The following is a 14,812-nucleotide window of genomic DNA, read 5'->3' as shown; positions in this document are numbered from 1 at the left end:
TGGCATGGTTAATTGAATTGATGTTAGATTGAAATGAATCAATCAATTAATTGACAACTTTATTGTAATACAAATTATTGGCTCAGATTTATTTTGTAAAAACATAAATCTGAGCCAATCTCAAAGTCGAATCTCAAAGTGTAATGACATGTTAGAAATTATATCACACAATGTTGACATGAGAGATAAATGGCAAATTTTGGATCTGATTGAGAATAATCTTTGAATTGACTAGTTTCGTTGAATAGTTCAGGTTTCTCCACCATTAATCGGCAATGTAATCAGATTTGATCTGATAAATATCTATGGATAAATTTCAATTATAAATTGAATAATTTGTGTGTGCTGTTTCGAATAGAGTTGGCAACACGACCCTATCCACAACAATGGGTAATTAAGGTTTAGAATTCGGCTTGATTCCTCTGATTTCCTTGATTATTCTTTCTTTCCAGAGTGTTATTCTTCACAACTATTAGAAATACTGTGTAATGTCATAAATAGATATTTTAAGGCATCAAGTTGAAACGTTCCAAATAAATTGATGCTGAAACAAAGATTTCAATAATTTAATCATAATCTCTACAAACACACATAATGAAGCAAACAACAGACAAAGCAATGCATAGAATTATAATACCCAGTCCATAGGTAATGGAAAAGATCGCAACGAATGGGAAAATGGATTGGAGAATGAACGAGTCCAAAACAGCTGCCACAAATGGAGCTGTAATTAAGAGAGGACTGATAACGAGTGCTACAACAAATCCAAAACCTGAAGCTGACAATAATGCTGACCACCAACTGTCAGATCCCATTACCATGGCAAAAAAGGCAGTGAAGAAAAATCCCATTGGGAAGCACAATAACGAAACATATCCTGGAATGAACACTATTGAGAATGGAATATTGAGTGCATATTCTAAGCCATCAATTTTAGCAAAGAGTAATATGAGGAATACCTGCAGGGAAAGTAACATGGTTCCATAGAAGAATGAAGAAATAAAGAATGCTGCTCGCTCCTTATCACTACCTTTTAACCTTTGAGGGTGTTATTTCACACAAACAAAGAAAAACTTACGTTGATCCTAAAGTTGGTGCACTGCAAAAGAAAGACATCATGGCCAACACGTACCCTGGAATGGCAATATAGCTCAATATTGGTTGCTCCGCATAGACTGCATATTTCAGACCTGCAACAAGGAAAATGTATGGAAGCCAAGTCCATGTTGAAGAGAAGAGAATGAACATTTCACCTCCATGATCCATTCTTTCCTCACCATTCAACTGTCTCTTACTCCAAATAGGATAGAAATCAAATCTGTGTGAGTGATGGAATAACATTATGTAAAAGTAAGGAATTGTGATAACACCAAGACTCAACCATGAAATCAACCAATAGTAGGTGCCAATATCGTTTGGAATAAACTCGTCCATAGAAAGTGGGACTAATATAAGTCCTATAATGGCTGAAATTGCCAGTACCACTAAAAATCCAATCCAAGATCTGTATACATGCTCTCCAAATTCATATCCAACATTTTGTCGTTCATTAAATTTGCTATCTCGTATTTTCTTTTCTATTATATCAACTCTTTCTCTAATCAATTTTTGTTTTCTGTATTTAGCATACTTTTGTTTGAATGGTGGTCTTCCATCCTCTAATTCTATTATTGGTGACTCTTCTGTCACTTCTTTTTCTGTGGTAACATATGGTGGTTGCTTAATTTTTGTGTAAAATAAATTATCTAATCTCCAAAGTTTCCAATTCCCGTAATGTGTTTGATTTTTTGTAAAGGTGTTATATCTTTCCATTTCGTAATTGTCAATCAATCCAGCTTTTCCTTTTTCTTGTTTAGTAGTCCAAAAATAATCAGAGCCTGATACCTTATTGAAATATTGATTTACAGAGGACGAAACCAGAACATCTTTTCTTCCCAAATATTCAAAAACCTATGTAAAGTGTCAACCAAATTTTGATGAATTAAAACTTACATGTTCAAGAGTATCATAAGGAAGTTGATTAATGGTGGTTACAGATCTTCCTTCCTTTTGTAATGCCTCTTTACCCTCTTCCGTTATTGGTTTTGTTGGATTTTTGTCCCATGGTAAATTAGGATCTGAAATGTATCTTGCAGTATGAATAACATTAGGTGTTCCTGAATTTGTTCCTCTGATATTCTGCAATGCACATTCAACATCACCACCTCCAACATCAAGCAGAATAGATAGCGTTTCATCAGTTGCATTTTCATATTCGGTAAATCCACCCATTTTCAATCTCTTTCTCAAAACATCCTTTGTGAATTGTGAATATTTACCAGTGTCCTCAGAATCACTATCGGATAGAGTACTCTGCACAGTCTTCTTGACATACTGTTGCATGATATAATCAGCTGAAGATTGCACATTATTTTCATGTTCTGCCAATACTTGTGCAAGTTGATGATCTGAATATTCCTTCAAAAGTTCTGCATCGTTCAATTTTAACTTTAACACTCTCAACTTCATTTGAACAGCGATAGGAATTTGTTCCACTTCCAATACTGGTGGTTCTGGAATTCTTACACCAGAATCTTCCATTATAATTTCAATAGAATCATCAGCAATCGGATGTTGATTTTCAACCACAACTAGGTTATCCGTCTTGCTCTTCTCCTCATCATCAACAATAATAATACTATCACTATTATTAAGAGTAGAAGAAGAAGGAATTTTCTTACTCTTCTTATATTCCTCTTTAATTTGTTGAACATTCACCCTAGAACTTGGTCTCATTCCACTCACCATCTCAAAGCTCGCAATCAAATCCCTCTCATCATTCATCATGATCATTTGTTCAAGAGTTTCAACATTAACATCCCTAAAGGCATTTTCATTCTCGGCGATCAACATGAGCCTAAGAATCTGTGCCAAATCATGTAATTCTGATGTGGATTCATCCGATGATGATGATCCATTCTTGTTGTTCTTCGTGTCGTTATCGCCTCCAAAATCATCACCAATAACAATTCGCGTGGTGGATGATGAAGACATTTTTTTTTTAAGTTCTTTGCAATTTCCAAGTTCATTAGCTAGAAATTGCTTCGTTCTAGAAGTGAAAATGTTAAACAATTCAGAATTGGGATGAGATCTTGGAAAATTATTATAAAGGTATTGAAGATTTTTGGGTGGGATATGTGATTCACAACGGATACATCTACAGTGAGCATTCCAAATGATTTCAAAGAGTGGTTTTATTGAATGAATGGACTTTGGCAAATGACATCTTTGAAATTATGGCTAATGAATGGCATGTACAGACAATTAGAATTTATGTATTACCCTTTTCATGTCCTACAGTGATGAAAGCATTCCAAGCATGGTTGCGAATAAAATTAAGGCAAGGGAAAAGAATGAATTTAGATGGAAAGTAGAGGAAGAGTTTGCTCTTGTGCTATTTCCTCCAGTAATTCCTCCATTATTTCCACCACCTCCACCACCACCTCCAGTATTTGACTTACATGTGTATTTAACACCACCGTAACCACAAATATTCAAGTTAGCACTCAAGTCAAATTGTGCAAGGAGTTGTGAACAGGAGGAATCATTGAACTTTCTTAATGTTTTACATCCATCTGATTTGATATAAATTTGAGGAAAAACTGTTGTTGAATTATTCTCCTGTGGTGAGTATGGAGAACATGAGTCAATTGGATAAACTTCTAGTTTCAATAAGGATTTCTGTAAGGTGCAGAGAGATTGATCTGAATAGGTAGTTATGTGAAAAGTACCAGTTGCTGGATCAGTTGGGATAGAAGTTGTACAATCCTTTCTTTGGTAAATTCCATTTGAACCACCTTGACAATTGACACTTTCACATGAATTATTTACACTAGGTCTATAAACTTGACCACTAACTCCATTCAAGCAAGAAGATCCTCCTTGAACACTTCCATTATAAAACATCAATCTTTCATATTGTTGTAGAACTGGAGTTGGAGGATTTGGAGTTGGAGAAGGTTGAGGTAAACTTCCTCCAATAATTTGCATGAAATATCCAGTCAAACACTTGTTCAATTCAAACGACAGGGAATACATCTTTTTTGTACACTGACTATCAGAATAGTATGTCATTTCAGTACTTCCAATGAAAACATAAAAACTCGACCCAAAATTTTGCACACACTTATTGATAGGAGTGATTTGGACTGAATTCGGTTTACCAACGCACATTCCAGTTGTGTTCTTCCATAAATAGGCATTGAATGTGTTTGATAATGCCACAGTTGGAACCTCTGCAGCACATTCATATTTGAAATAGATTGTAGTGTTGTCTGCTTGATGAAGGGTGGCACATTTGTCTGCTGGAGTTGTGTAGGTACATACAGATGGGGAAGCAACGTAGAAAGTGGCATATTCAACTCCTGTGCAATTTTCAGAGGTGTAATAAACTGTCTTGCTTACATATTGTTGGCAGTTGACCACAGCTTGATAGAAAAAGAGAGTGATCAAGCAACAAGTGGCAATGGAAACAAGTTTCACCATTTTTTTAAAGTGAAAAACGAAAGGAACAGACCAGCTCTACACAATGAAAGCTGATGGTTAATTTATCCATGCAAAAAGATTATAACCAAGATCTGCTATATTTTCAGAGAGAATTAAGCAAATTGTTTAAAATCCTCCTTCTTGGATCAACTTTCTATTCTTGGCACACTACTGGATATCTATTCTGCTTCTCACCAATATGCAATGAACTTGTGCATTATAAAAATACCCTTAAAAAAATTCTCAAAGCCTCATCATGACTCTCGCATTGGGGAAAATTCAAGGTGTACTTCTCCTTGGAGTGCTTTCATTGTTGTTGGTAGGCTTGGTGAATGGTGGTACTTCATTCAAGTGTACCGGACCAGAATCGTGTAACGGAAGAGGATTCTGTAATCCAGAAGGGAATAGTTGTCGGTGCCTTACTACTCTTTCATATGGAGCAAACTCTAATACAAAGCTAGCTAATGGCACTGCACAATACTATTGGTTGCAAAGTGATGAACCAATGTACTATGAAAGAGATGGTGTTTCTTGGCTCTCAAGAATCACTGCAGACAATCAAATCGTTATGATTAAAGTGAAAGAAAACAACATCCACACTCAACATTTAAGAATAGGTCAAAACTTACTAACTCTCAAACCTGATGGCTCCGTTGCAGTGTGTGGTTTAACAAATGATAATTCGCTGGATGTGAATAATTGTTCTCCACTTGTCAATAAGGATGGCAACACTTCAATTCCATGTGAAGGAGTTGCTCCATTCTATTCCTTCTTCAGAAAGGATGCCTTATTTACAGTCTATGATTCCACAGGTAAGGAATGTTGGTCAACAGGATTCTTTGATTCGTCCATCCAATGGCAAGATTTTAATGGAACAACATGTGAAGAACCATTACATTATTGCGATAACATTGTTAGTACTGATCCAACTGTTTGTAATGGAAGAGGAATATGTACAGAAAGTGGTTGTAAATGTAACTCACCAGAAGTATGGGGAGGCTCTGATTGTTCAAAACATGTTTGTTTTGGATATGATGCAAGCAATTCTAAGGTATGCAATGGAAAAGGCACTTGTGTTGCAACGAATAATTGTACTTGTACTGGAGGTCACTATCCTGATTGCCATTTTTCATGTTTCAATGTTTCTGAATCCGATCCGAATGTTTGTAGTGGCGCTGGAAAATGTACTGCTGATGACACGTGTGATTGTATCAATTTGAGCTACACTGGTTCGAATTGTGAAATATATGACTTTGTTTGTGAAAGTGCCAAGTCATGCCACTATCGTGGTTCTTGTCTCAATAGTTCTTTATGTAGTTGCACAAATGATCAAATGATTGTTGCGAATGGAGACCATCATATTAATTTTGATAGCAATACAAATCTATACCTTACATCATCAAATGGTAACTGCACTTTGGGTGTTGAGTATTATCTTAATGAAAACAATGACACCAGCACTAGAGTTGTCTCTAAATGTGGTGGAAAGGAATTGTGGAGAATTTTAGAAGGGGAGTTTACTCCCATTGAATATTTTTGGATAACACGTGAAGGCTATTTCTTCACTACCACTTTCGATAGTAGTATTTTGAACCTTGAAAACGATTTTTGTCATGGTGTGGGTGCAAACACCCCACCAATGTTTAACTTTGGAAATGATGGTACTTTTAGGATTTATAACTCTAAGGGAGCAGTTGTCTTCTCAATTGGTACTTCATCAGAACCACGAACTACATTGGCATATGGACAAGAATGTCAATTCACTCACTATGTTTGTAATGGATTGTTGGAAACAGAGGACAATGTTTGTTCTGGAAATGGTCAATGTATAGGCCTTAATCAATGTTTATGCAAAGCTGGTTACAATGGAACTTTTTGTGAAAATGAAGCTATTTGTAATGACATTCCCCAATCATCAAAACTTGCTTGTTCAGGAAATGGTAATTGCACTTTTTCTGGTTGCTCATGTAAGGCATCTTTCTATGGAAGCGATTGTTCATCAAGTTATTATGTATGTAATGGAACACGTTCCTATGATTCTTTTGTTTGTAACTCTCATGGTAATTGTACCACTGATAACGTTTGCGTTTGTGGACAGGGATATAATGGAACTTTCTGTGAATTGAAACTTTTAGAACCTTCTGTCAATACTGACACAGTTGCCAATGCTTCAACAACCAGCAACACAACCAATACAAGTAATACCACTTTATCCAATAACACAACAACTACTAACAACACGAATATTGATCCATCAAGTCCAAGCTCCACTAATATTACTAACCACAATAGTACTAGTAGCAACAATACTCAAGGAAATAATGGAACTAGTTTTGATAGCTCCCATGGAAAAAATACTACATTATCCAATGACACAGCCACAAACAACACAAGCAGGGATCCAACAAGCCCAAACTCCTCTAATATTACTGATTATAATAGTACAAGTAACAGTACTCAAACTTACAATGGAACCAGTCCTGATAGTTCCTCAAATTCGACAACCTCAAATTCAACTCTCCCAAGTTCCAATAATAATACTATTCCATCAAATGATACAAGCACAAACAACACCTCCACTCAAAATAAGTGTAAAGATATTGTATGTGTACATGGAAAATGTATTGAGGGTGTTTGTAATTGTGACTCTGGTTACATTGGAACATTGTGTGATCAATCAGATGTAGTCAAAAATCAAACAGATCTTTGTTTTAGCATAAAATGTTATAATGGAACTTGTTTGGAAGGAAAATGCTCTTGTGACACAGGATACACTGGGACTATGTGCCAAGACTTGGTGATTGTAAATGACACTGAAACAGATTCATGTAATAACCAATGTGTTAATGGAACTTGTCTTGCCGGAAAATGTATTTGTCAGTCCACACCAGATTACTTTTATTATGGTCCAACCTGTTCAAAATATGCTGCTGTCACTTGTTACACTGGCATGCAAGCCGCAAACACACCTTTTTGTGTAGCTGCTGGTGTTGAACACTATATAATGCAGTACTTGTCACAAGACGGATATAATCTGTTAGCAAATTATACAGGTGAGGTTGCAGTACCACAGGTCAGAATTGCTGCTCTCAAAGTTTTGGATCAGTCATCTCGTACAATGGCCGAACAACTCATGATTGCATGTACCACAGAAGCTTGTCGTCTGGTCTACAAGAGATATTCTTGCTATTCACATTTCCCAATGTGCTCTTGGGTTACTGAACTTGTTAAAGGAGTATACAATCCAATCTGTAAAAGTGCATGCGAAACTATGTTGATGCCTTATTTAGTTGGAAATAACTCTCTGGAAACTTTGTGTGGTTCTTTGAATGACAATGAGGGTTGCTCATCAGAGATTAATTATGTTGATCAATGCTATGATGTTTCCTGTTCTGACCACGGTACTTGTAAGAATGGAAGATGCATATGTGATTCTGGATATGAAGGTAACAATTGTGAAAAGACCTCCTTCTCACTTACTCCAGCTTGTATCAATGAAATGTCTTCCTCTTCTACTCCATTCTGTTATGCTGCTGACGTCATTTTACCATTGTACAATTTGAATTTAATGTCAGGAGCAAAGAGTGCAGGTGAAGCCTCTATTTTCCTTGCTGCAAATCTTGCTAAATTGGATGCTCAAGCTAATTCAACATTCCAAATGGGATCATTGTACAATCCTAACTGCGTTACTGCCGATTGTTTGATTCATATCAAAAGAAATGCATGTTACAGAACTTTCATGTCGTGCAAAAACACCACAGCCAATTCTGTTCCATTCTGTAGAGCTGCCTGTGAAGTAATGTACGACCAAGCCAGTGCTTTCTGGTCATTACCAAAGAATGAGTCATGTAGCTATTTCCCAGAATCAAGTTGTCATTATGGACTTTATCTTCCAGACACCACTACTTGCTTTGGAAAATTGGCAAAAGCCTATGATGTTTGCTCTGGTAAGGGTTCTTGTATTTCTCAAGATGTTTGTCGTTGTGTAACTGGTTATGATGGAACTAATTGTGAAAAACCAGTATGTTTCTCAAAGACTAATAGTGATGCATCTGTATGTTCTGGAAAGGGTTCATGTGTTGCCCCAGATACTTGCATTTGTAAATCTGGCTCAACAGGTGCTAAATGTGATAATCCAACATGTAATGGTAAGAGTGAAATTTTGGGAGGATGTTCTTTGCGTGGTGCATGTAATGCCACTGATACATGTATTTGTAAGGGTAATTTTGATCCTTCTACATTCTGTTTATCTTGTAAGACTGGTTATATGGGATCCAAGTGTGACATACCTGTTTGTTATAATACTCCTGCAACTGATAGTTCTGTGTGTGGTAGCAGAGGTGAATGTACTGCTCCTAATAATTGTTCATGTAGGTCTGGATACTCTGGATCAATTTGTCAAAGCTTTTCCTGTTACGGTATTCCAAAGAGTGACAGCAATGTTTGTGGTGGAAGCACTAGAGGAAAATGTATTGCTCCAAATACATGTGAATGTGTTGCCAATTGGAATAATAAGAATAATACCTGCACTAGCTGCAGTCCAGCATATTCAGGAGAAACTTGCTCAACTGCAATGTGTTCACCAACAGAAACTTGTAACTCTCATGGTTCTTGTGATTCCAATTTCAAATGTGTTTGTAATGGAAATTTTGATGGAGAATTTTGTTCTTCTTGCAAGAGTGGATTTGTTGGAGATAAATGTGATATTGCTTGTTCTGCTGCAACCACTTGTAATTCACATGGTACCTGCACAAAGACGGGTACATGTTATTGTACAGGTAATTATGACCCTGCTTTCAATTGTATCCCTGGAAAATGTTTGAATGGGTTCAGAGGTGACGCTTGTAATTATAAGGTTGATACCACTTCCTTCAAATTCAATGCCAATGGAGATAGAATCACTGCAAAAATTTACAACACTGTGAAAAAACAAGTTCCTTGCTCTCAAATAATTTCCAATTTGGATAAGCTTGGTTCTGGTCCACAATGTAATATGGATGGAAAATCATCCCTAGAAATTGTTTTAGGAGCTGGAGCCTCAATAGTTACTGGTAATATATTGAGTGTCTATTCCCTTATGGGAGATAATAATTCGACCCTTGCAGTTTCTATTGATGCTGGTGAATTTGTTGCTATTGCTCCAACTGCTTCTTTGACTTCTGACAAGACATTAGTATCTCAATGTGACGTATTATCATTGAACGCTTTTGATTCCGTTTCATTGGATCGTCGCCCTCTTACATTCTCTTGGACTTGTACTAATGGGCCTTCCTCTGAAGACCAAAGCAAGTTGTCCAGCCTCATTTCTTCTCAAAAGAGTGGATATAAAATTAATATGAGAACTGCTGGACTATCTGCTGGAATCTACTCAATTCAGGTAGCTGTTTCGAGTGCATTCGGATTAACTTCTTTCAAGTCTATCTCTTTCACAGTAATTGCCAAGGCTGCACCAACACTCAGTGTTAAGGAAGGACTTTCAATCAAGTATTTGATTGGATCAATTGGTTTGATTACTCCTGTAATTTCCTTCCCTGTGTGTTACAATGGCACTGGTTCAACAACTTATACGTTTACCCTTGATGGAAGTGTTTCTAAGGTTTCATCATTGTCAACTTCTGTCAATAACAACATGATGATTCTTGGATCTGGTTATACCAATATTAACTTGGAAGGAGACTATTTCTTTGTAATTAAGGCCACTGCTGATGTAGCAGAACCAGTAACTACCACTGTTAAAGTTACAGCTGAGGCTCAACCAATCTTGGTTTCTTTCAGTGTTCCAGATATTACTCAATCAAAGGATGACCCAATCGAATTCTCTATCAGTGTAAAGGATCCTAGTAATACGCAAGATGTGTTGTCTCTCTCCACAAATTGTGTGGATTCTACTGGATTAAATTGTCCAAGCAGTCCTGAAGATGCTTCTACATTTAGGGCCTCTTTCTCTTCTGGTACTTACACATTTACAGCTGTTGCAACTAAGGGTTCCAGAAAGGCCAAGGCCACCTTGACTATTTCTCTAATTGATAGTGCCAAGGATAAGATTATTAGAGTTTCTATTATTTCAAATGTTGACTTGACAACTGTGGATCCAACAAAGGATTTGTATCTCACATACAATACTTTGGACAAATTATTATCACCAAGTTTCTCCTGGGTGTCTGAAACTGGTGACGAATCCAAGGCATCACTTCTCACAATTCCAAGTGCTAACCTTGTATCAGGTGCTTCCTATGTTGTTACACTCCTTGTTGATGATGGAGATAAATCTGGTATTGCCTCTCTGACCTTCACTGTAAATTCTCCACCTACAAAGGGAACATTTGAAGTTTATCCAGAAATTGGTGTTGCTTTGAGTGATTCATTCGATTTGAAGTGTGGTAATGGTTGGTCTGATCCTCAAACTCCTTTGAAATTCCAATTCTTCTACTATGATTCTGCTTCCACTAAATGGAATTCCTTTACTGAAAAGAGTGAACGACAAAGTGCCTCGGTCCAACTTCCACAACCTGCCTCTGGTACCTCATTGAGAGTTAAGGCTGTTGTTTATGACTCACTTGGAGCTGCCTCTGAATCAGAAACCACTGTAACCATTACTAAACTAAGTGCAGCTGCTGCCACAAGCGCATTGTCAGTCATTGCATCTGGTAAGGATACTGTTACCTTGGCAGCTGCTTCCTCTGTCATGTCGGTCATTGGTTCAATAGATAATCCATCAGAAGAACAAAAAGCTGCTATTCAACAAGCTGCTTCCTCAATTACAGAAGCCTTCTTGAATCAACAAGCCAAGGCTGAGGCTGTCACTTCAGTTTCGTCTGCTTCTGCTGAAAATAGTTTGTCATTTACTGCCTCTGTTTCTGCTTCTGTTGCTAAAGGTCTTGTTAGTGATTCTACGACTTCTAAGGTCGTAGAGAATTTGGCCAAGACGACTTCAGCAGTTGTCAAGAGCTCATCTGCCAGTTTGTCCAATTCTGCTATTGAAGGCACAACCAGTACTGCAAACAATTTCCTTGATTACATTGTGAAGAAAGGTGTGACCAAGAGAGTATTCAGTAATGCTGATATCGCAAACTTGGATAAAGTATTTGCTAGTGTTGCCACATTAAAGACTAAGGACTCTGTTCCTGATGGTCCAGCTGCCACAGTAACAGCTAATGGAGTCACCACAGTTTCACGAAAGGTCAATATTGTGACATTGAACAATTTGGTTCAAACAACAACAGGAAAGAATCAAATAATGTTCAAGAGTGGTGTTTCTGCTCTCTCAGAACTAGCCAATACCAAGTCTGTTCACCTTGTTGTCAAAACTGCCTCCTCTACAGCAATTTCAAATGCTGTCACCAAGTCTATGGAATTCTCCCTTAGCAATGATACAAGTGTAATATCAGTTTCCTCCAATTCTGTTATTGCTGATTTGGTATTTGAAACAAAGGGTTTGTCTAGTAGATCTGTTGCAGGAACAATTACCTCTTGTAAGAAGATTGATCCAACAACTAGTAATCTTTTAGATGTTGGATGCACAGTTGTTTTGGGAACTGATGGTACAGTCACTGCTTCAGTCAAAAGCACCGGAATTTACGTTTTGATCCAATCTACTACGACAGATCCAATATCTAGTACCAAGATTAGTATGGCTCCAGCTGTTAACTTGTCTTGTTTAATTTCTTTCTTGTTAGCTATTGTTGTGTTTTACCAATATTAATAAATAATTCTTGTTTCCATTAATTTTCAATAATCTGGCAGAATAATAAATTGTTAATTTTTGTTTAATGAACGACAGCAAAGGAACGAAATTTGGTGATTTTAAAATCGTTTCATATTAAATTTATTAACCTCTTTACTTGTAGATAATCATTCTTCACTGCCTTGTAACTTGTTGAGAATTAATTAAATAATTCACAAGAGTTTGTTGAATACTTTACTTCATAATACTCCGGAATGAGGTTACTTCATACATTGCCGCAAAATTCTGTCCTTGAAATGACTAGGTGGGTGTGCTTCTCTCATCATTCACATCAACCTAAAACTCCTACATAGATCTTCATAATCAAAAAATGTTCAAAGCCACATCCCATATTAATAGAAAGAGTACTTTATCATTTCCAAAATCCTTTTCTCCTTCAACAAAATGTACTTGTTTGTTATTTTTAAATTTTTGTTAATAATTTGTAATTCGTAACGGCTAGTTAGGACTTGAATAATCTATTAATACTTGATCAAGTCATTAAAAAAATGAATGAAAAATACAAACTCTACTGTGATGGCGCTCATGGAGCCAATTTACGTGGTGTAGACAACTCGCAAGTATTTCCCTCCATTGTATTGCGAAAGGATTCCTTTGTTTCTGGGGTTTTGGATGATCAGATCGGAGAACATGATGAATTACCACTCTCTATGGTTTGTTCGGGTGGTGAATCTAAACCCTATTCATTGTACTTTTTTGAAGGAAGTGAATCGAGGTGGTTTTTCATGGAAAAGAAATATGTTTTTGAAGTATTGTTCAATCAGATGACACCTAGAGCAGAACCTTATTGGTCACGATTGATGAAGAGAGTAGTCTTGCTGAATAATAATGGACTATTGTTTGAAATGATGGATGGAAGATTGTATCAGTTTGATGTCAAGACTGGATCGCTGTCTTGCTTCTTTATTGAGATCTTCACAAATTAGAGTGATTGGAAGTGGACTAATGTCGAACATAATAATGGTTCAAACTACTGAGGGGAAAATTATTAAGAAACAGTTTAATGTAGATCCTAAAGAAGTTGTAATTAATGATCCATCACCAGTCAAGCTATTTTCATGTTTTTGCAGAGATTTACAAATTATTGTTTTGGAAAATAACAAATTCTACATTATTAAGGATGGCGCCACACAGGATTCCCATTATGGATTTGCATCTTATGAACTTGGAGTTACTGTTGAGGTTGCTACTCCACTCTTTAATAGTGGAATCAAGAAGGTTTCATCAGGTTATGGACATTGTGCGGTTCTATTAGAAAACGGACAGGTATTTACAAGAGGACTCAACAATTACAATCAATGTGCAAATGGAGATGTTATAGATATAGAAGGTACCTTTTGTGAAGTCAAAGTAACAGGAGTTCTTGATATTGAATGTGGAAGTATTTGTACTGCTCTCCGAACACCTACTCATTTTATATTTTACGGATCTGTAAAAGATGATTTGGACAAGGTAGGATATTTTCATAAGGTAGAATATGAAGATCAACAATTTTCACTTGGTCCTTGGCATGCCTTAATATTTAGAAACAAGTTCACCAAACAAGTTGGAAAGAGTGAGATTTACTTTATCAAAAATCTCAAATCATTTTCACTGAATGCTTCTCCATTTTCTGATGCTTTATTTTCATTCAAATAGATGGGACCAAACAAATGTGAATTGCTGCCGCGTTTGACAATATTGAAATGGAAATGTACAAATATGTGAAGAAAATTGGCCAATTTAAAGAACTTTATTGAAAAACTTGTAAATTCAATCTTATCCAAATTGTTTGGGTTGTTTACTATTAAGGAGACTCTTTTAACTGCTGTGGATAAAGATTTACATCCTTCAAAGCAGGTTCCAGGCTGTTTCACCATTAAGGTGGTTCAGCCCCTGAGCTTTAATACCCAATTGTCTAAATATTATTTGAACCACTGGCCGCTTAAATTCGAAATTTGATCATTTATTGATCAACCACAAGTTTCACTTTCCAAATAGATTAAATTCAAAGGTGATAAATAAATGGTCACGAAGCAAGCTTTTCTAAACAACAAACTTACTGAACCAACAATCAATAGATTCGTTGCCTTCACCGTTCATACAGTCAAAGACTGTAGCGGGATTGTCGCCATATTCCTGGCAGGCTTCCCGTCCAAATTAATAATCGAAATGTAGCTTAATAGAGCAAGAGCTGGAATGGATACGTTGTTTATTGCTTGGATTAATTTATTTTATTTTAGTTTATTTCAAATTCTAAGCTGCAGGATGAGCAAGTTGACAACTTGGAAAAGTGAGATGATTTCACAAGATAATTTAAAATTAAAAAAAATCTTTAAAATGTTAAATTCTTTCAACAAGAGAGAAAGAGAATATTCTGATGAAGAGGATGATACAACAGTAGAAGGAAACAAGGATGACCAAGCTGATGAACCTACCAGTGGCCCAACTCACTTTTTTATGCCAGAAAGTCCAACCTATGAACAAGCTATTCCGAAAAAGAAAAGCTAATGGACGATGTTAATATTGATATTGAAAACAAAGTACAATTACCTGAAGCAGAGA

The 14,812-nt window shown here is 36.4% G+C and overlaps 3 protein-coding genes across 3 annotated transcripts in view; 2 read left to right on the top strand and 1 right to left on the bottom strand.

The window, feature by feature from the left end:
- Positions 1-1,074: 1,074 nt before the first annotated feature.
- On the bottom strand, positions 1,075-4,524 carry NAEGRDRAFT_52312 (uncharacterized protein; the record flags this gene model as incomplete). Its single annotated transcript, XM_002672295.1, has 3 exons — positions 1,075-1,950; positions 2,035-3,088; positions 3,338-4,524. The coding sequence occupies 3 exons, from the start codon at positions 4,522-4,524 to the stop codon at positions 1,075-1,077; spliced, it is 3,117 nt and encodes a 1,038-aa protein (XP_002672341.1).
- A 256-nt stretch (positions 4,525-4,780) lies between these two features.
- Positions 4,781-12,226, top strand: NAEGRDRAFT_52311 (uncharacterized protein; the record flags this gene model as incomplete). Its single annotated transcript, XM_002672361.1, has 1 exon — positions 4,781-12,226. The coding sequence occupies one exon, from the start codon at positions 4,781-4,783 to the stop codon at positions 12,224-12,226; it is 7,446 nt and encodes a 2,481-aa protein (XP_002672407.1).
- A 530-nt stretch (positions 12,227-12,756) lies between these two features.
- NAEGRDRAFT_59242 (uncharacterized protein) overlaps positions 12,757-14,812 on the top strand; it is a gene marked incomplete at its 5' end in the record, with an annotated part of 4,369 nt that continues 2,313 nt past the window's right edge. Inside the window, 2 exons of the mRNA XM_002672360.1 lie at positions 12,757-12,983; positions 13,339-13,720. Of these exons, the coding sequence (XP_002672406.1) occupies positions 12,757-12,983; positions 13,339-13,720 (609 nt within the window). The remainder of the gene's footprint in view (positions 12,984-13,338; positions 13,721-14,812) is intronic.

This window comes from Naegleria gruberi (genome assembly GCF_000004985.1).
Source record: "Naegleria gruberi genomic scaffold NAEGRscaffold_54, whole genome shotgun sequence".
In the NCBI taxonomy this organism is placed as follows: Eukaryota; Heterolobosea; class Eutetramitea; order Acrasida; family Naegleriidae; genus Naegleria; species Naegleria gruberi.
The sequence above is the reverse complement of the archived record's forward strand: the minus strand, read 5'-3'. Positions and strand labels throughout refer to the sequence as shown.